At 37.4% G+C, this 22,536-nt stretch overlaps 1 protein-coding gene across 1 annotated transcript; it reads left to right on the top strand.

The window, feature by feature from the left end:
• The first annotated feature begins 14,923 nt into the window (after window positions 1–14,923).
• On the top strand, window positions 14,924–15,208 carry LOC136253593 (short-chain collagen C4-like). Its single transcript, XM_066046260.1, has one exon. The coding sequence runs from the start codon at window positions 14,924–14,926 to the stop codon at window positions 15,206–15,208; it is 285 nt and encodes a 94-aa protein (XP_065902332.1).
• Window positions 15,209–22,536: the final 7,328 nt, after the last annotated feature.

Here is a 22,536-nt window from a genome sequence, read left to right as displayed (position 1 = left end):
ACATATGTTACAATTATCTTGGAACATTTTAATCAGCTAGTGAATGCTCTATTAGAGCATTTCACTATAAAGTGACTGTTCTATTAGAGAGTATCAATCTTTGTAGTTTCCACTGACTGCTCTATTAGGGAGTATCAATCTATTTTCATGGAATTAAGCTCTATACTTTGAATTATCTACCTAGTATGCCAGCATTATGCTGGCATAGGCCTATTATGCTTTTTTTTTATGCTGGCATATTTGACGCAGGTCTACACATATTTAATTGGAGTGTCACCACAAGGAACTGTCAGTTTTACTTCTGAATGGTGAGAGGGAAGATTCAGTGACAAACATTTGACACTCAACAGTGAAATATTGAAGAAGCTACTTCCAAGTGACATTGTCCTTGCTGACCATGCACATGGTTTTGATATACGGGAATTGGTTGGTTTACTTTGTGCGACACTGAAGATGCCAATGCCAACAAGAAAATCCAACTTAATGGTATAGAAGTAGAGAGCACACAAAACATATTATAGCCAATGACTGCATCCACATTGGGTGTGTTATAGGAAATATTCATCAGAAATTTCCTTTGCCATTACTTCCCTGGCAATGTTTCCATTTGAAGTGCTTGAAACTGTCATGTTTCCCAGAATCAGAGGGCAGTGTAGGGAGAGTCAGTACAACCCACCAGTGTCTATTCTAGACCTGACCTACAGGGTGGGCCAAGTAGGGAACAGCATAACTATTGTTGTATGGCTGTAATATGAAGTAGAATTTCAGGGGGTCTGGAGGTGCAACCCCAGAAGCTGCAGGATTTTGCAATTTGAAGGCTTGAAAATAGCCTAAAATTTATGCTAAAAAATGCTCAAAATAACAATGCTAATCTATACTGCAACTTTTCCCCAAATTTTTTTAAAAGTTATTTTTCACCAGAGAATTGCCTATGCAACCCACCATATCTCCATCCTCTGGACCCTGGCAGTAGCAAACTTAGCAATACTTTTGAGCTTCAGCAGATGATAAAATGGCACCTCTAGTGGGTGTGAATAGAATATTTCAACCAATTTAGGTAAGATTGCTATCTAATTGAAAAGCAGTTCTGCAATAGGCCATTTGCAAAACCAAAAGTTGCTATTAGATTAATTTTTTTCTGAACTTTTCTTTGTCCATTTGCAATAGGACTTTTAGAAAAAAACAATTGACGCTGTACTTACATATAGAAAAATAGCTTAGTAACCTGTAAAAATATGAGTGAATACTTTATAGTTGGTAGCTTCCATTGGTACTCTAAACAAAATGCAGTGCATGTCCATGCAGGAGTGGATATAGGATTTCAGAAAGGGATGCTAATAAGGGAATTTATAATGAGTGGGTAAGAAAAGTGACAACTGGTTGATACAACTAGTAGCGTGCAAAGCACACTCAGCATGTTGAGCATGCTCTATCTTGGGGGTCTGGGGGCCCACCCCAACACACAGAGGAAAATTTTGCAAATTTAGCTACTGAGATTGACTTTAGTAATAATTTTGATTTAAAAAAATTATATACCACTTTGTTGAAGTGGCTCACAATACTTATATAGCTAAAAGTAATGATAATACATCTTAAAAGAGAAAGGGAGAGAAATGGGTGTCAGCAAGAGTTCATAATTATAATATCCCTTTATATTATTATTATCAAGAGTTCATAATAACCCCCCTTTATAAAATTATGAACTCTTGTATCAGCTGGCTGCACATGTAAACAAATTTTCCATTGTGTATTATATAGTCTCATGTATGGCTCAAACTATATTGTAAATGTCCACAAAGTAAAAATAAGGAGAGGGTTGGGTGATTAAGTGTCAGAGGAGTAACTCATGTACATGCAGTTAAGATGTGTAGCATGTTCCAGCTAGGGATTCTGGGGGCATGCTTGCCCATGCAAGTTTGGAAAATAGCTATCACAAGGTTGAATCTAGAAACTATTTTAAACTAAATGTTGTACTAAAAATAATTGTGAAAAGAGGTTGAAATTGAAGAATTTCAAGAACGTACAAGATGGAGTTAAATCAGACGAGAATAATTTTAATTAATAAACAGAACTACACTGTATTGTGCTATTGGATTTTAAGGCAATGTATATAGTGGACTGCCAAACAGAATAAAAAGTAGCTATATATGCACTACGATTAGACTGAATTGTGAGGTAAAATGGTGGAAGAAGAAATTTTCAGAAACACAGGATTGGATCTTGAGGTAATTTTATCACATGTAGATATTTAAAATGCACATGTACATAACTGTAACTTTATATAACCACTGCTCTGTGGTGCAAGTTGCTATCTCAATCTGACTACAACTAGTCAAAAGTTATTTACATATACAACTAGGTTTCACATGGCCACAACTAGCCCTCCTTAATTGGCACACAGACAGTATATGCTGCAGTATGGTTAGAGCTAAAAGTTGATTTTCAAGTGGTGTGGTAGTGAAAACCCCAGAGGCTGTAGCTTAAATTGATGCTGATAACACTAAAAGAATGCAAACCGCATCCACTGAATATATGTTACAACTGCTTTCAAAGCATTTTCAATATAGTTTCACCAGGGAAGGGAAATTCCCTTCTTTAGAATCACTTATGGTAAATGTGGGTATTGTAGAGTATCTAGCTCCTTTGGAGGATTTACAGTACTTTATTTGCTTATGTTGATAAAGAACTATATATTTATTACATACAAGTATACAAGGGATACCTATCTATATATAGTGGTTACATTGTGTTTGTGCTACAACTATATTTTAAATAGAGATTTAGATAAATGTAGCATGAAAGTGAGGGTGCAACTCTCAGACATTGTAGCTTCAATAGATGCCAACATTTTTACTTTTTATTTGCAAGAGGAAGCAGTATAACTCAAGAATCAAGTTTGTACCTTAAAGTACCCTCAAGATGTTATTTTTAGAATATATATTTGAATTGATGTTTCCTATGATTCAGTACATAAAAGGTAATTATTTTTTAACTTTAAACAATTATGGGAGGACAGTTGGTGTAATGGTAAGATAGCAGTGCACAGGTCAAGATGAATAGTTTTAATTTGTGGTTGTGTATAGATGGATGCTCTATTAGAGTAGTTGACTGTTCTATTAGAGTATTTCATTTTTAGCAGCTATAAATTAAGTCTTAGTCCCAAAGCATAATTTTGAACCACTCTTTTTAATTCTTAGAAGAGGTTAGTTATTCCCCGTACTCTTTCTATCTTATTTTCATTGCTCATCCATGTATGAATAAGGTACAATTACACCGGTACTACAGCTTTCTAGCATGCACAGGTAAAAATTTGGAGGGGGTGCTTTAGCTCCCAATACACCCCCTAAATCTGCCCTTGAAGCACCAAGGAAATAGGGTATTAGTACAGGAATTTTACCAAGGATATTGGGTCAACCTCACACTAATTGCAACAAAAACAAACTCAACAGATTTAGTTTCCTTATTATGTCCTCAATGACAGAAAAAGTCCTAAGGAATCCTCATGGGGAACAGTGTGAAAATCATCGAAATAAAAACCCACTTTTTTGCTCCTTAACGGTTTGATGTTTTTACAGTGTTATAGTCATATATCTCAACTAGGGTACTACTTATATCAAAATTTATTATACTACTAAAAAGCTGTCGCAAAGGCGAATCTTTTGGTACTAAAATTATCACCTTAGAAAAATGTGTTAATGAGCTATAATTAAATATATCCTGGATTTGCTTACTCTTTGTACATGTACATGTTTTGCAACTGTAACTACTGTAGTAATGCCCTTATGCATATTTTTGCATGCTACAGAACTAGAGTACTGGAGTGAGCTTGAGAGTTTTCAACCAGCAGGAGAACGGTTATGTTGTGGATGCACAAAATATCGCATCTACCAATGAGAATGATCAGGCCCAATATTGCATGGTATACAAGGCAGAGTAGTTGTAGTGGTTTTTTAATGCTGGTGATAGCATGAGAAGAGTACTTACTAACTATATACCACTTTGACACCTCAGATCAAAGGAAATCACAGGGTTATATATCACATATTGCCCTGACCACAGGGCAATATCTAGATATCGCCCTGTGGTCAGGGCAATATCATGATATAGCCCTGACCACAACTGCCTTTGATACTGAAGCAACTACAAAGCATCAGTTCCCTTTGATTGTTTATATAGAGATGCTTAAAGTTTTGCATTGTGGGTTTGAATTAGAGCTGCTTAAAGTTTTGCATTGTGGATTTGAGTTAAACATGTTGATTTAGTTAGGGGCATTGTTGTGAAGTAAAAAGAATTGAGTGAGTCAGCATTGCATAGTTCAGTTACTAAGCATCACTAAATAATCATTTTTGCAATGTGGGGATTGTTTTTCTACAGAGTACATTTCAACTGCGTGAAAAGATGCCTCATACATTCACAACCTATATGTCTAATTGTTTATTTTAGCACCTTAGGTAACTTTATTCATCCACAAAGTGGTTATTTGGTTTAAAATGGTATCACTACAACCAGTGAAACCCACAATCATTTCTTTTTGTGCCCACAATTTAAACCCACAATCGATTTTTGCAAGCCTCTGTATAAAAGTAATGTGGTGAATGTAGGTTTGTCTTCCTTCACCTATTAGGTGAGCATGCCAGAGTGGCATATATTACTTATACCATGGCCACTCGGGATTTGCCTGATATATATATGCCCTCGCCCTCGGGAATATATATCAGGCAAATCCCTTGTGGCCATGGTATAACTATTAAGTAACTAACTGAACAAGCCAGGGCAAACTATGTCAATCTTGACATTAGATGTCGAAACCTGGGAATGAACCAGGGACCTTTAGATAAAGGTAAGTTGATCATTTAGTATTCCAGCTCACTCAAATATTCTCAATTCTTCTTCCAGCAATGGATGCACAACCTGTATTGTGCACCATCTACAAGACTTCTGTAGATACAGGTGTCCCATCTTCTACTCTAACAGCAAAGGGTAGTTCGACCATCAACCAGGTCAGTATTTCCAGGAATGACAGCATTTGTACTATGCTTGGGGAAGTAGTACATCAGCAATGTTGCCGCAAATACTGCAACCAGTGTTGGATTAACGCGTTACATAATTTGTGGTAACTAAGTAATATAACGAAATACGCTATAAAAACAGGTAATATAACTCAAGTTACATTACTTACAAATGTAACGCGTTATCTAAGAAAGTTACTGTAACGAATCTAATATGTGACCGGATTTGTGAAAAGGTACCTTTTTCACACACAAATTTTGACCCATTTTTTTGAATTTTAAAGCTTCATAACTTTTTGATCATGGCACATAATTGCTTGAAATTTTCAATGAATGTAGCTACAGTATCTGGATACATTTGGATACTTAGAGCAAGTTAATCAGTATAAGGAGTCCAGTGTTACATCATTTTGTTTGCTGGTATGTGAAATGTGTGGAAAAGGTACCTTTTCACAAATCCAGTCACATAATTATTATGTAATATCAAGACACACGATAGTGTGTCGTGCGGCCCAAGAAGCCGGCGCGCCACACCGTGAGTATATTAACAGGAAGAAAGAAAACGCAATTTTCACACCTATGTAGCTCTGTGATCCCTTATCCGATTGGAACCAAATTTGCTAGAGACGTGCCGCCTAGTTAGGGGAGTCTACATTCCAAATGTGAAGAAAATCGCTCCAGCCATTTTCGAGATACGAGCGACCAAAATTTCGCTTTAATTTCTTCGTTTTTTTCTTCATCTTCATTTCGCACACTTCGCCATAAAACACGAATGCGCAGGGGCGTAGCTAGCCAGAAGGTGATGGAGGGGCAGGCATGCCCCCCACGAAACACTCAAAATCATTCATAATTGCAAAAAAGGCTAATGACCCAATGGTGGGCTAGCCAACATACGGTGTTGTATTATTACAGCTTAAATAACTAGCTACGTAACCATTTCGGTACAGACTGCTTCCAATCGAGGTAGCTATATTTGTCGAGCATCATCGCACGTGCCACAACTGTACTCCAACAAATTCATCCACAGTCCGGTAGAGCTAATACTTTAGTGCAAATACAGGTTACTTTACGTTAGCCACAGCCTGTGCTGCAGTCCTAGCACACTGCTGACAGGATGACGTATTCACTCACTTCACTCAGCGAAATTCAAATGCCATGTATTGCACGAAATCCCACCTGTCTTGCTAGCAGAACTTGTAAGCCTGACTGATCCACCTGACTGACTAAGTAAAAACAGACTGCACTGCCATACGTACAAAGGTCCAGTGTGATCGACTCGATAAAATAAACTTGGTACATTTATTTAGCTAACACTTTATCACCTCGTAGACAGTAGGTTCATAGCGTCATCTGGTCTCCTTTGTCACTTGTGAGTTGTGACTCCTGCCGTGGAGAAGCGGGTCACTCTTTTTAGATTCAAAAATGTTCTATCACGCGAGTAATCTAGGCTAAATATAGAAGTATGTGTCTAATATTTTCGTTCGATGGATTCGCGAGCGAGTTGAATGTTGTGTGTGCGCATTCACTAGCAGCCCCTGGTGATACCGCGTAGTAGTGTACATAATTTACAGTCATTTGCGTGTCAGTTTAATACTGGTAAACTTGTGACGAAGGTTTAAAAAAAAAATCATTTAGTGATGGGGGGGCAAATGCCCCCCCTTAGCTACGCCTCTGCGAATGCGTGCTCGGATTGGGCTGAAATTTGGCACACTTAAAGGGCTCATTAAGGCGGATCTCCGTACCAACGTTGGTAGGAATCTGATGAACATTCACGGAGTTATGACCGATTATTTGCGTAAAATAAGGTCGAAGGTCTGTCAATAACCTACCATCACAGCCATTTCTTGGCCGCCACCTTGGATTTCACATCTTTTTTCACCATAGCCTTTCTCAGGGCCGCACTCTTTTTTTACAGCTCGGCTGTTTTGGATTAGATTATTACTACAAGAGTAATACATAAATTACGGACGATTCTTTTTCCGGACACCTGTAGTTCCCAAACGAATGAACCGCTGAGTCTGATATTTGCAGCGTAGGAAGGCCTAGGCTAGACTACTTTCTATGCCAAATATCAGCTCGATTGATTGAAGTAGGTAGGAATACGAGGCTAAAGTAGCTGTCCGGATAAACAACCAATAACCGGACAAATCAATCAATTATCCGGACAGTGGCTCTTAACTCTCCAACCAAAGGTCCGATTTTCACCAAATTCCAGGGCATGTAACATCAGTCTTTGGTTGTATGCTGACAAAACTTTAGAGGTTTAGCTATGCTTCAGTTGGCAGATACAGCACGCTAAATTCGACGTGTTTCGTTACTACTATTTCCGGACACCTCTCATCTTGCTGGAGTATTTCAGCCAGTTGACGAGTTGATGAGATCTCCAAAGCTACCCAATCGATACAAATACCTACCATATGCATGGTACAATGTGTATGGTAAGTATTTACACTGATTAAGTGGCTTTGGAGATCTCGTCAGTTCGTCAACACTCCAGCAAGACAAGGGGTGTCCGGAAATAGTGGTAACGAAACACATTGACTTTAGCATACCGTATCTGCCAACTGAAGTATAGCCAAGACCCCACATTTTTGTCAGCATACAGCCAAATACTGATGTTACATGCCCTAGAGTTTGGTGAAAATCGGACTTCTGGTTGCGGAGTTAAGAACCACTGTCCGGATAATTGATTGATTCGTCCGGTTATTGGTTGCTTATCCGGACAGCTATTTTAGCCTCGTATTCCTACCCAATCGGGCTGATATTTGGCATGGAAAGTAGTCTAGCCTAGGCCTTCCTACGTTGCAAATATCAGACTTAGCGATTCATTCGTTTGGCAACTGCAGGTGTCCGGGAAAAGAATTGTCCGGTAATTGATTTATTACTCAAGTAACGAAGTTACTAATCTCGTTAGCAATCCACTGAGTAACGCCTAGCCTCAACAAAATAATGAATGAAACTTATTACCAAGATTTGCACATTGTCCAACAACACAGTCATGTCACGTGATAAGGTGGTAGTTTCACACGTGACAGCTTAAGGCTGTGGACACAAAGTAATAAAATATGTAATATTATTATAGTTACCTTATTTTATGGGTAATATGTAACTGTAACTAAATAGTTCAGTTGCAAGTAATATGTAATATGTAACTAGTTACTTTTTAAAAGTAACTTGCCCAACACTGGCTGCAACCCACATCAAATAGCAAAAGACACCAACCAAGAGGAGCCAATGCCAAGCACATCAAGCAATGGCAGGCCTGTACTTTTGTCATCTAAGGAGAGATTTTTGGTCATCTTTGGAGGGATTCAGGCTGATCCACAGCTCCTCTTTCAGATCAGAGACTTACTACTGTCATGTAATCATCAGATGATCTGGAGTTAGCCTTCAAACATGAGCTGTGTAGAAGTTAGCCAGCATTTGCTGATGCAATATAGAAGATTTGTGAAAGTGGTGTCCTAGCAGATATCCCAGATGATGGCATTCAGTATATCCTGAATGGTGGAACACTTCTACAATGCATCCCATGCATGTTCTTGCGGCTCTACATATGGAGACATCTACCACCAGTACACAGAATATGTAGCAAGAAAGTACAAGGATGCCATAGTTGTATTTGATAGCTATGAAAACATGAACACAAAAGATGTAACACATCAGAGGCAGTCAAAAGGAAAGGCTGGTGCAACTGTGACAGTTGCTGCTAACATGACCACCACAATGAAGAAGGACCAGTTTTTGTCCAACCGAACAAATGAGCAGCAATTTATTTTCATGCTGAGTACAAAAGTAACTACAAAACTTACCATGCACCAGGAGATGTTGATCTTTTGATTGTTCAGAAGGGTATTCGATCTGTACCACTGTGCTAGTTGGTAAAGACACTGACCTCAGTGTTCTGCTCTGCTACCACACAAGTCTCGACTGCCATGACATCTTCTTTCATCTTGAGCCAAAGAAAAACACAAAAAAGCTTCACGTCTGGAACATCAGAGCCGCAAAAGAAAAGCTTGGTCAAGACATCTGTAACAACATCCTCTTCATCCATGCTATTCTTGGGAACATCACGTCTCTATGGGATTGGAAAAAAAGACATCCCTTTGCAAGTTCAAAGCAAGCAGTATGTTGCATGAGCAAGCAAAGGTGTTCCATTCTGATTCAGCCTCCACACATGATGTGATAGATGCAGGAGAGAAAGCTCTAGCACTAGTCTACAATGGAATGTTAACTGACACACTAGATTCCCTCTGACATAGATGGTTCTGTGAAAAGGTAGTTTCAAAAAAATATCCCACATAAAACCACAATCCTTATCACCAACTTCAGCAGCAGCAAAGCACCACATCGTTCACGTGTACCTTCAAGTTCAAGAATGAAAAGGATCAGCTGTAGAACTTCATCCCAGAGACTGGGGATGGCAAGGGTGTGAAGAGGGGTTTGTGCCACTTCAAATATCGCTACCTCCTGGTCCCGAACATCTGCTATGGGTGATCAGATGCAACTGCCAGACTGACTGCAGTACACTAAGATGCTCATGCAAGAAGTACAATAATGCATGCACTCCCGCTTGTGGTAACTGCAAGGGAGCTGGCAGCACAAGCATATTTCACAACAATGGTATTGACACACTTGAGTTGTCATACAAGGGCATTTGCTACAGTCTCTTTGATGGCACCGTATATTATTAATTATATTTGATTATAACTCATTAACACATTTTTCTAAGGTGATAAGTTTAGTACCAAAAGATTCGGCTTTGTGAGAGCTTTTTAATGGTATAATAAGTTTTGATATAAGTAGTACCCTAGCTGAGATATGACTATAAACACTGTAAAAACATCAAACCGTTAAGGAGTAAAAAAGTGGGTTTTTATTTCAATGATTTTCACATTGTTCCTCCATGAGGATTCCTTAAGACTTTTTTTCTGTCATTGAGGACATAATAAGGAAACTAAATCTGCTGAGTTTGCTTTGGTTGCAATTAGTGTGAGATTGACTCACATAATGACTGTACTATATGGACATGAGACTAAACACCAAGTCCAGTTCCATTCTTTCTTTTGATGTGGATAGATGCTGGTTCACCAGTCATAATAATGTTATGGCAGGTAAACAAGCAAGTACAAGGAAAATTAGGAATTTTAAATTCAATTAGAGAGCATGGAAAGAAAGTTATTGAAACAAGGAAGGTCACCTACACCTGCAGATATACTAGTGGACATTCAATCCCTAAATCATTTATTCAATCCCTAAATCATTTATGCAAGGCATAGTCTGAATTAAGGATTGAATGTCTAATAGTATTACTGCAGGTGTAGGCAATCTTCCCTGTTTCACTACTTTTTCTTTCCACTATCAGTATGATCCCTAACCAAACTTAAAATTCCTAATTTTCTCCTTGTACTTGTTCCATTATAATTGTAAAATTTAACATCTTCCTAAAGGTACTTAGAACATGCTAATATTATAGTAACTGTTAATAGTGTAGCTCACATGAGTGTGGTTCATTTACATGCTGCAGTTTTCATAGTGACATGTCCCATTAACATGACAACAGCAATCACCATGACAACAGTGACTGGCACATCAACCCATACTTGGATACTCCACTATTCACCTAGACATTCTGATCTGTTGTCATGGTAACTCATTATTATGTCACACAACACAACCCCTTACCTGTGGTCTCCCCTTGTCTTACAAGTTGATCACATCATCTTCACTAATAGTATTGTTGAGTTGTGTGTTTACATTAATAAACTAGAGGATGATTCTTACTGTTGTATTGTTGCTTGATACCATTTTTGAAATTTGGGTATGTACAGATAGGAATAGCCACTATGAAACCAATCAGCGAAACTTTAATGGACCGGTCAGTGTCATCAGCACATATCATTTTATATTAATGGTTTATTCCCTATATGGAAATAATTACAACATGTTTTGTCTGGTATAGTTTGGTTCTAATGTGACTGACATTTTAATGCACTCTTGGTCAGATGATCAATCCACCTCATCCTGTCGTTATTAACTGGAGCTTGCAGGAAAACCTAAATCTCACCTAAATCAAATTGTATACATACAGGGATACCGTATACACTGTAGATGTTTCAGTGTGGAATCTACAGTAAGTGATACTCGTACTAAAATTGTTGAAATTATTGTCTTATCCATTAATAAAACCTTTCCACTCAAAAAGTTGTACACAGTGTTACTTACATGATATAGTGGACAATTACTTAAATTGGGTACATGTGGGTTAGGTTTGCTAGACCTGATTACATAACAATAGGGTAAATAATCTTTCTTCTAGTTGTAGCTAATTGTATGGTTATAAATAAATCCACACATTTGCTTGCCATTCGCATGTCCAGTTAAGTACACACTATATGTGACTGAATTTGACAAAACAAGGCTTCGACGCACAAAACTTCGTTAGGAGATATGGCGATTTTAAGTAATCATTGTGTAATAACTTCCCAGTGCCTACAGCTGTGCAAACAAAATTTGCACCCATTATTCATCTATTTACTAGCTATCATTGAGTGGGTGTATTAATTTCTGATACCCAAAATTTGCCCTGTTTTGGGCAGCTTTTTTCGAGCGGGTGATAATCACAGGTGGCAGTAATAGGGTGGGGAGTGCTGAAGGAAGTACAGTGTGGAATATGATAGTGTGTTAGACCAGCAATCCATTTCTGGTAAAAACGTAAGTTTGAGTTTGTGTGTGTGGAAGCCTTGTTATGTGAAATCCGGTCACATATGTGTTTACTGTATTGTGTTTGTTGTGTGGATATGCCAACCACCTGGCTAGATTGTGAGTACTCAGTTCATTTGTATAGTGTAGTATAATATACACAAGAATGCATTAGTAAATTTGTTTAAAACTTCAGTGGTAGACATGCCTGGACACTCTGGCTCAACTGGTAATCTATTCTACAAATTGTACGTCATATTTAATTTAATGGCGATAGAATACAAAATATACCAACTAGCTATGCTACGTATACTACATCTTTAGCATAAATTTTGTTGCTGCCAGTGCTCAGAATTACACTGTAATTCAGGCTAGTTTGTCCAGTGTTTTATCCATCATTGTTTTGTAATTTTTTGCAATAATGCCAAGTACTCATCATGTAGTACTTATAGCTATGTTCTACAACCGCCGTAACAGTCATAGTGTTGTCATTTTAGACAATGCACCTGTTCATCATACTGGACCAGCAGTAAGTACAATTGAACAAACCAATGCTCTTGTCCTTTTAATTTCCTGCCGCCTTATTCCCCAATTTAAACCCTATTGAGGAAGCTTTCTCAAAAGTCAAAACTATCATGAAGCTGCTTATGATACAGGTATGGTGTATGTGAGTACAGCTTCTGTAGTTTGTTTTCTTAAAGTGGCCTTTGTGTACATGGTCATAATACTGATAATGTTAAAGTCAGCTGAACATACTGTACATATCTGTGAGAAAGATGTGCATGGAATGAAGATTGGTGCCTAACTTGTTTCTTAGGTGATTAGATTATATTAGCTATACATGTGGTGTACAAGCATGTGTATGTAATTTGTACTGTGGATCATGACAGACAACTAGAATTATACATTAAGGTTATCCACGGCACTGATAAACTGGATCTTATGATCACATAGTGATCCTTTAATGGACAAGCTGTCATAGTCAAATAAATCCAGGTTATGGTGTACTTGTTAGCATTACTTGAGAATGCTATATAAGGGTGAAAATATTGAAGTGAACATGAAGTTCTAAAATTTTTACTTATTTTTTGCTTATATAAAGTATAAACACAATAAGCAAAGCTTGAAAAATGATCTCTTCTGCTCTATAGCTAGCTGTCACCATCACTAATAATGTTTTCTGCCACATTAATTCTAGATCTATAAGAATAGTTTATTTATGTTGTTTAACCAATTCTTGCATGTGTACACAAAAATAGCAGTACTGAATATTATTAATTTTGTTATTCCTGTCTTATGATCAGTGTAAAAGTTAAAGAAATTGTTTCACTCAAAAATTGCAGAAAAATTAACAGTTAGTACTCACTAACATGTCATGCCCTTTAGCAGAATTTGAGAGCTGCTAAAAACTGCTTAGTTAGTTAAATGTTGACATTTTGAGATACTGTATAGTGTATATGACGTTTAATAATATTAAACCTAGTTATTGGAGCGCACAGACACCCATATGGCAGAAATATTAGTACAAGGATGCACTATTTAGAGTTAACACATGTGCAGTACCATGCTTGCAAGCGTTTTGTGAAGGCAGTATGTGTATCTTATTTGAGTTTTAGCAGAAGGTTTTGACAGTTGTAGAAGAGATGTTCAATATTAATCAATAATTTGTTCTGTGCCGATTAAATCAAAATGAGTACAAATGGTTTTCTTAATACAGTGGTAGATCATGTGCGTTATTAGCTATGTATGTTCACTTAATAAGTTAGATAGTATATACCAGTTAAGTAAGGTATGAGTGTCAAATTTTGCAACAATTATTATGTTTAATTTGTGATTCTGATCAACTTATAAAAAAATATTGGTACATATATGTATGTACACTTAAGCTACGTGGACTATGCAAGCATCCTAGTTTTTAACTGTACTGCAATTCTAAGAATACTTCAAATCAAAAAGTTAACTTGCAACTGCACATTGTTGTTATGTACATAATTGTATTAATGATACCTACTTCTTCACTACTTAATATGTGGTTTAGGCAAACTTGTCCTCTTTATAATTGTTTGTTATGATTGTGATGGTACTGTGTAATAATTACCAGACCTTACCTTTACCACCATTTCCAAAGCATTCCAACTTTAGTATGGCTGCTTGTTAAAAATTAGTTTTCTAATAATTGTTGGTGTACTTGTGATGACGAAAAAGCCATACAAAAAATTACACATGCACATGTGTTCAACCAAATCACCTAACAAATGAGAGAGGCACTATTAACACCTGTTTCAGCTGATGCAATTATTCAGGGAATTCATTATCGGTATAGCAAAAGCCATCATGTTTACTACGTAGCTACCTTGTACTTTTCATATTGTTACAACAGAAATTGATGTATAGCATAAATTGCATATCATTGCCCTGTATAGCACACATGATAACCAAGCACAAACTACACTTACTGCACATAGTATATACTGTAGCTGTGGACATAAAAATTAATTGTGATTAAATACTTTCACCTTAACAATATCTTACAACAATGGCTGGAATGTATCTGTTGGTTCTTTCTAATGCATAGTTTATATAGTACACATAATTATGACAGATGTTATCAATTAGTACAACATCATCATAGTTAAATGCTCAGTACATTAGTTGATTGTGTGGTCACGTACATATATAAGACAGCAGAGTAGCTAGTACTGCAAGACTCTTGAAACATAGAAAGACTCTTTTGGAACTATCTGTCAATACAGAATGAAAATATTTCTTCTGACACTGCTTTGTGTCATCTTCCTTACTGATGCAGTGGAGGTCACTGATGAAGATACTGATTCTCCAATAGTCTCCTACCTTCTTGCTAAAGTGCAGCGACTAGAAGCAAAGATGATGAGTAAGGAGATCAGTGTGAGGACCACAAGAGAAGTTGAGGAACGATCTGTTAATAATGGCACTAGTGAAGATGATAAAACTAAAGGCTGTCCACAAGTATAGTCAGTTACATCAGATGGGGCAACACTACATGTCCATATGGAGCTAACACTCTTTACAAAGGAACTGCTGTAGGGGGATGTTATGATCACAAAGGCGCACCTTCTAACTTGCTGTGCTTGCCTCCCAATCCAATGCGTTATTCAAATAATCAAGGTGGAGACACGTTGGCTTATGCTGTCGAATATTGAAGTGATGGACCCATTAATCATGCCCTGTATCGTAACATGCCTTGTTCTCTATGTGAAGCAACAGGAAGAAGCAGTAAAATAATGATCCCTTCACATTATGTGTGTCCTGATGGATGGCACAAAGAGTACAATGGTTATAGTATGGCTGGACATTATAATCAAGAAGGTAGTAGCATGTATTACTGTATTGACAAAAATCTTGAGCAAATACCAAGTAGTGGAGATGCAGAAAATGTACAATTATTTTACACAGTTCGTACAACTGGGTCATATGTACCTGGTGATGGCTATGCTCTGCCTTGTGTAGTTTGCACAAAGTGAATGTTAGCTGTGCAGCTATAATAGTACGGTAGCTATAGTTTACATAAATTGGGTTGTAGCCTCACATGCTTTTCTTGTGATACACTTACACTATAAATGTTACACTAGCTATAGAGACTACTGTAGTATAAATTCTGCGTCATTGACTTTAATTTTATTTTGTAACAGAACATTCCTGTAAAAGTGTAGTTTACTTTTTGTTTAAATAATTGATTTTAATTGTGTGCACTGAAAACAATAGATAGATAATTAATGTTTGGCACCTTTGCAATGATGCACTGTGCATGTAAGTTTGCCAGGATTTGTTTCATAGCACATACCAGTAGCTGTGTACAAATTCATGCAAAATAATGATACTAGAAAGTACACTAATTCAATTTGTAGCACTATTAAAATTATTATGAAAAGAATTTATATTATGGCACCACATTAGTAGAGTTAGGAGGTTTGGGTGAGGGGTTGTGGGGTTTTCAGAAACTGATTAAGTACATTCAGGCAAGATTTTTGCACTGATTTGTAAAGGTATCTAAATTTCAGATAGAAGTACTCTAATAGAGCAGTCAATTATCCTAATATATAAAACAGTTAAAAATGATCTGTACCAACAGTAGTGTTTAAGAACTGGAAGTTTTTCCTGGGGGAATGTGCCCAGATTCCCAGAATTGCTAGTGCATGCTTCAAACATATAGCTCCAGCACAGCTCTTAATTAAGTCTATCCTGCTCCTGATACTATGCTAACAGAAGCAAGCATTAGCTGCCTATATTAATCATTTCCTAACATATGCTTAAAATGTCAGCTTTAAAGATGTTTTGGTGAAAATTGTTGCTAGAATTAATCTCAGAATACATGATTTTCAAAACTTCCTGGAGTCACCTTTATAGCAAATTTTAGCCTATAATTATATCCTGCCCATTACACAGCTAAAGAAAAATCAATCCTTTTGTATTATATTGAATGACGGAGGTGTGGTGCAAAAATCATTAACCACTTCCTTTATATTCTTATGTGCTAGGCAACTTGTCTTGTGCCCAGACTCTAATTTCTCATGAGTGGAATTATTTATTAGAGATTATAAGTGCCAATTGTTTACTGGATCACTGATTGTATTTCTTGGTGCAGGCTATTTCTATGTTTTGCCAAAATGAAAACATAAATATGACGTATCATTTGAGAACAGCACAACTGAAGATGGTGGAGCTATCTACATGTATGTAAACAAAGGTTCATCTGTAAGCTTTATGGATGCTTCTAGGGTTACATTTATCAACAATGTTGCCACAAGATATGGTGGAGCCATATTTGCAGATGCCATTGACTGTTCCCAAAAGAACATCATTGATACACAATTCAAACTACATAATACAGCCATTGTTGCAGGTGATCCAGTGTATTTCAGTTTGTCTCAGTTGTGCAATGGAGTTCACCCAAATTTTACATTGCGCAATGAGTTATTTATAACTTCACCTGATAAACTAATACTACCTTCCACAGCACATCTAAATGCGATGCATACATTATTCAAGATGTAATGCTTGGAGAGCAAGGTATATAGTATCTAATCCAAAACAGCCAAGCTGTAAAAAAAGTGTGCGGCCCTCAAAAAGGCTATGGTGAAAAAAGATGTGAAATCCAAGGTGGCGGCCAAGAAATGGCTGTGATGGTAGGTTAATGGTAAAAATTTTAATAACAACAATTCAGGTGAATTTTGGTGCCGCTTGGTCAATTGGCACAAAATTCACCTGAATTGTCGTTATTAAAATTTTATCATTAACCTACCATCACAGCCATTTCTTGGCCGCCACCTTGGATTTCACATCTTTTTCACCATAGCCTTTTTGAGGGCCACACACTTTTTTTACAGCTTGGCTGTTTTGGATTAGATTTCACTTCTTTTTGTATTTGTATACCCCAAAGCCGGCCTATGGCCTGCTTTGGGACTTTTTAAACTCATCTTTATTTCTTTACCACAGGAAGAAGAAAAGATGAAGCAGATGTACCTTAAATATTTCTGATTTTATCAGTAAATGTACAAATTATATATATAATACATATATTTATTACAGAACTGTCCATGGTGGTTTCTTTGTAACTGAACACTCTTCAAGGTAACTTCTTCTAGCTGATCTCTCTACAGGGTGATTTGTTTGTAGCTGAACTATCAACAAGGTAACTTCTTCTAGCTGTTCTCTCTACAGGGTGATTTATTTGTAGCTGAATTCTGTACAGGTGATTTGTTTGCAGCTGAGCTCTTTACAGAATGGTTTCTTTGTAGCTGAACTCTCTACAAGGTAACTTCTTCAAACTGATCTCTCTACAGGGAGATTTGTTTGTAGCTGAACTATCTACAAGATAACTTCTTCTAGCTGATCTCTCTACAGGGTGATTTGTTTGTAGCTGAATTCTGTACAGGTGATTTGTTTGCAGCTGAGCTCTTTACAGAATGGTTTCTTTGTAGCTGAACTTTCTACAAGGTAACTTCTTCTAACTGAACTCTCTACAGTGAGATTTGTTTGCAGCTGAACTCTCTTCATGATGGTTTCTTTGTAGTTGAACTCTCTACAAGGTAACTTCTTCTAGCTGAACTCCCTACATGGTGGTTTCTTTGTAGCTGAACTCCCTACAAGGTGACTTTTTCTAGCTGATCTTTCTACATGGTGATTTGTTTGTAGCTGAATTCTGTACAGGTGATTTGTTTGCAGCTGAGCTCTTTACAGAATGGTTTCTTTGTAGCTGAACTCTCTAGTCTCTACAAGGTACCTTCTTCTAGCTGATGTCTCCACAAGGTCACCAGTTTGTAGCTGAACTTTCTACATGGTGGTTTCTTTGTAAACTGAACTCTCTACAAGGTAACTTCTTCTAGCTGATCTTTCTACAGGGTGATTTGTTTGTGGCTGAGCTCTCTACAAGGAAACTTCTTCTAACTGATCTCTCTACAGGGAGATTGGTTTGTAGCTGAACTCTCTACAGGTGATTTGTTTGCAGCTGAACTCTCCACATGATGGTTTCTTTGTAGCTGAACTGTCTACAAGGTAACTTCTTCTAGCTGATCTCTCTACAGGGTGATTTGTTTGTAGCTGAACTATCAACAAGGTAACTTCTTTTAGCTGATCTCTCTACAGGGTGATTTGTTTGTAGCTGAATTCTGTACAGGTGATTTGTTTGCAGCTGAGCTCTTTACAGAATGGTTTCTATGTAGCTGAACTCTTTACAAGGTAACTTCTTCTAGCTGATGTCTCTACAGGGTCACTAGTTTGTAAATGAATTCTCTACATGGCGGTTTCTTTGTAACTGAACTCTCTATGAGGTAACTTCTTCTAGCTGATCTTTCTATAGGGTGATTTGTTTGTAGTGGAATTCCTTACAGGTGATCTTTTTTGCAGCTGAGCTCTTTACAGAATGGTTTCTTTGTAGCTGAACTCTCTACAAGGTAACTTCTTCTAGCTGATCTCTCTACAGGGCGATTTGTTTGTAGCTGAACTCTCTACATTGTGGTTTCTTTGTAGCTGAACTCTACAAGGTGATTTCTTCTAGCTGAATTATCTCTTTCTATAGTTGCATGAATTCCCTACAACACTGTTAAAAATAAAGAGTAACCACCACTCTGAGAGTTCCCAGTGTAGGGAGGATTTAACACCTCATGGAGAGTAACCAACACTCTGAAGAGAATAACCATTACTCTGAAGAGTAAGCGACACCACTTTCAGAGCATGTGTTACTCCCCAGTTACTCCTTTAGAGTAATGGTTACTCTCCAGGGGTGTTAAATCCTCCCTACACTGGGAACTCCTTGAGAGTTGTGGTTACTCTTCATTTTAACACTGAAGGTAACTTCTTCTAGCTGATCTCTCTACAGGGTGAATTGTTTGTGGCTGACCTCTCTACAGGGTGACTTGTTTGTAGCTGATCTCTATACAGGTTACTTGTTTCTAGCTAATCTCTTGAATTCTCTTCGGGTGGCTGCTCTATTAGGATGACTGCTCTATTAGGATGACTGCTCTATTAGAGTATCTCGATCTCGCACTTGCTACACCAAGTTGGATTTCGTGTTATAACTCCGTGGTTTTAAGTCTGATTCTTCTACACCATTGAAGAGCCTTTCTAAGATGATAACTCCATCTGTACAGCGATTTTCAAAGCATTACCCCAAGCGGTTTACCTGGTAGGCGTGGCAAGCAGTCGTTTTTTATTAGCTAATCTCGATTGCGTAATTGTTACACACTGTTGGTTTTTTCGTTGTATCTTCCTGGTTTTTTAGCTCGATTTCTTTCAAACCACAAAAGGTTTGAGGTTCAATAGTTAACCTATTCACCCACCGATTTTCAGCTTCTTCCCATACGCGGTTTACCCTGTAGGCGTGACAACATATTGGTGTTATTTTTCGTGAATAATCGCTCATAACTCTTTGCCTGTTTATCGTATTCCAGCCAAAGTTGGTACAGAGATGCGCCTTTATACCCCCTTCTGTGTGCCAAATTTCAAGGCAATCGGATGTGGCGTTCGCGTTTTATAGCAGTTTTTGTAAGTGTGCGAAAAGAGGAAGAAAAATAAGAAGAAAAAAACGAAGAAACTAAGCCAATTTTTGAAGTCGCATATCTCGGGAACACATGAAGCGATTTCGCTCAAATTTGGAATGTGGAGTGCTGAAGTTGGAGGGAGTGTCCACAGCAAAAATCGTCTTGTTTCATCACGGCAGCACAGAGCTACGGAGGTGCGAAATTTACGATTTCTTTCTTCCTGTCAATATACTCACGGGTGTTACGCGCCGGCTTCTTGGGCCGCACGACACACTACCGTGTGTCTTGATTCCAGTTAGTTTGCAAGATGTGAAAAATTAGACCTCCTAGGTTTGAATTTGTGAGCATTTATGATAACGCTTAGCTAACAAAGTGTATGCTTTGCAAGATTGGTTAGCCTATCTGAATAAGTGTATAATAAATAAAATAAGGAATAGTTAGTTTTGTTATAATTTATAAAATTGTAAATTGATGAAATTAGAATTGCAACTGTTCTATTAGAGTAGTGACTGCTCTATTAGAGTATGTCGATCTTTGCACAAAAATTCAATTTTATTTGCCTTACTTTCTTTACAGTGTACAGTTTAGCCACAACTGTAAAGTACATTTATAACTGTTGTCTTCAATTTTTCCCATTGGCTTTCTATACTTCTGAATACAGTGATTCTAGTTTATGGTATCAATATAGCTAGTTCTGTAGGTCAAAGGGGGGCAAGAGAAGGGCCAGGGGGACACAGCATCCTTTGTCCCCCCCCCTCAGATCCGCCTATACCAATAATAGACAGTTATTGCAATAGGCTGTCAAAAATCTCATGGAATAATCAACTTGCAATTTCTAGTAATACAACACCTCATTGGAGCAAGATTGCTAAAATTCAGTTGCTTTCATTCTATGACAAATCATTTGATTGACACCCATAACTGTAAACCTGTTAGTCAATTTCACATGTTGCCACTCAGGATTCATTTTTGATTTAAATGCCAGAAAGTGTGTATGGTATACTGACAATAATAATGTTACTTGTTCCGGCAGTGACACAAGTATTAAAAAGGGATACTGGCTTGGAAGGATTAAAAATACATCAATTGTGGCTGCTTGTCTAGAAAATAATTATTATTGAGTTTTGATAACTGTAGTGTCGACACTGGAATCTGTCTACTACCTACAAGCAATGGTCAGTGCTCTTCACAATGATGTGGTACTGCTTCCGGAGAATGTAATGATGGGTATGTATACATACTTTGTCTTTTGGCTTTGCAGAATGCATTGATTCCAACCACTGTACGTACACCATGTGGAAAACAGTCCTGCATGGTTATTGTGGCATCATCACTTTACTGGATACTAACTGTCGTTGGTATCTTTGCAATTACATACTTTAAAATTGTACTTGGATACTTTTATGGCATCACAATTTTACTACTATGTTGAGTGGCAACATAGTAGATATCTTGTTAGGACAAACCCTATATTATTCTGACAGTCTAAATAGTTTAGTGGTATTTATTTCTAGTATCGCTAAATTGACACCTCGATTCAGTCTTATCTGTTTTGTACAAGGTGTGAGTGGCATTGACCAGCGGTTTATTCATTGCGTACATCCACTGGCTGTATTGTGCATGTTAGTCATCTTCAGTATGTCTGCAAGGTATTCTCCCTAAATAACACAAAAATATGCTACATCCTGTTACTGTCCTACACATCAATAACATCTACATCACTGTTGCTAATGAGGTGACTACAGTTTATTGGAATTGATCTAGTTTATAACTAATCTTCTGTTAAGAATTTTAATGGACGTCATGCAATATGCTGTATGTGAACTGGTGATTGCAATTGAATTACCCTATAGTAAAATTATTTCTGCTAAAATGCTTTGTACTGAAGCTGTCTTAAGCTATTTCTTTCCAAATGTCCCTCCTGCTGGCTGGATTGGAGACCTTAACTCACGTCCATCAAGTATACAACGAGAGAGACACATTTTGCTACATACAATGCTTCTGGTTGTTTGAGTGCGTTGAGATGCTGGTTGTAAATTAATTGCACAAATTATTTACACTTCGCATGTCTTTGTCCACAGCTTCAGCACTATAGTATGTTCACATTGAGCTGAATCCTGAAAAACAGCTAAAAATTAAAAGTGGATTTTTTCTCAACAGAGTTAACATTTCAGCCAACTAGATGATTATTGGTAACAACCAAGGTGTCAACAACAGACACGTACGGTTTGGCTCCATTACAAGTTCGGGAAAGGGCTGTAATGGACACTGTACTTATATGGCTTCCCCATAGGAAATGTATTGTGAAAATTTTGATTGGCCGTAAATAGTATCTCAACTATTTGAACAAAAAGATTTCGAAATATTTTTAGCGGATCAAGCAGTACTACAAATGAGCCAAATTTCAAGATCATGTATAATTGCATCCATGAGTTATTAAATGTTTTTGAGGATTCAGCTCAACGTGAACGTACTATAGTGTGTATCAATTTAACTAGTAGCTATAATCAAAAACAAGTTCTTGGCAGTTGATAGCTAGGCTATGAGATTTGACAAACTAAAGCACTCCACTGTAGCCCATCACCCTACTTAAGGCCACTCCAAATAAATTCTCTGTTTCCCGTCCTGGACTCAGGCATATTTGCATGCGGGCGGGCGGTCCATTTCCATTATTTCATTATACGATTGGCTAGCTATTCAAGCCATTATTTTCCTGGCACTGCCAAAAAGACTGCATAAAAGCATGCTTAAGCTTGTTCCTTCCTTTGTAAGTTACAAAAATAACACAAACGTGAAGTTTGTGCTGACTTGAT

The sequence above is a fragment of the Dysidea avara genome, chromosome 4 (genome assembly GCF_963678975.1).
Source record: "Dysidea avara chromosome 4, odDysAvar1.4, whole genome shotgun sequence".
Lineage (NCBI taxonomy): Eukaryota > Metazoa > Porifera > Demospongiae > Dictyoceratida > Dysideidae > Dysidea > Dysidea avara.
The sequence above is the reverse complement of the archived record's forward strand: the minus strand, read 5'-3'. Positions and strand labels throughout refer to the sequence as shown.

What these genes read in the sequence shown, in the direction of transcription:
- LOC136253593 (XM_066046260.1), top strand. Translation starts at nt 14,924, where the DNA reads ATGCCTTGTTCTCTATGTGAAGCAACAGGAAGAAGCAGTAAAATAATG.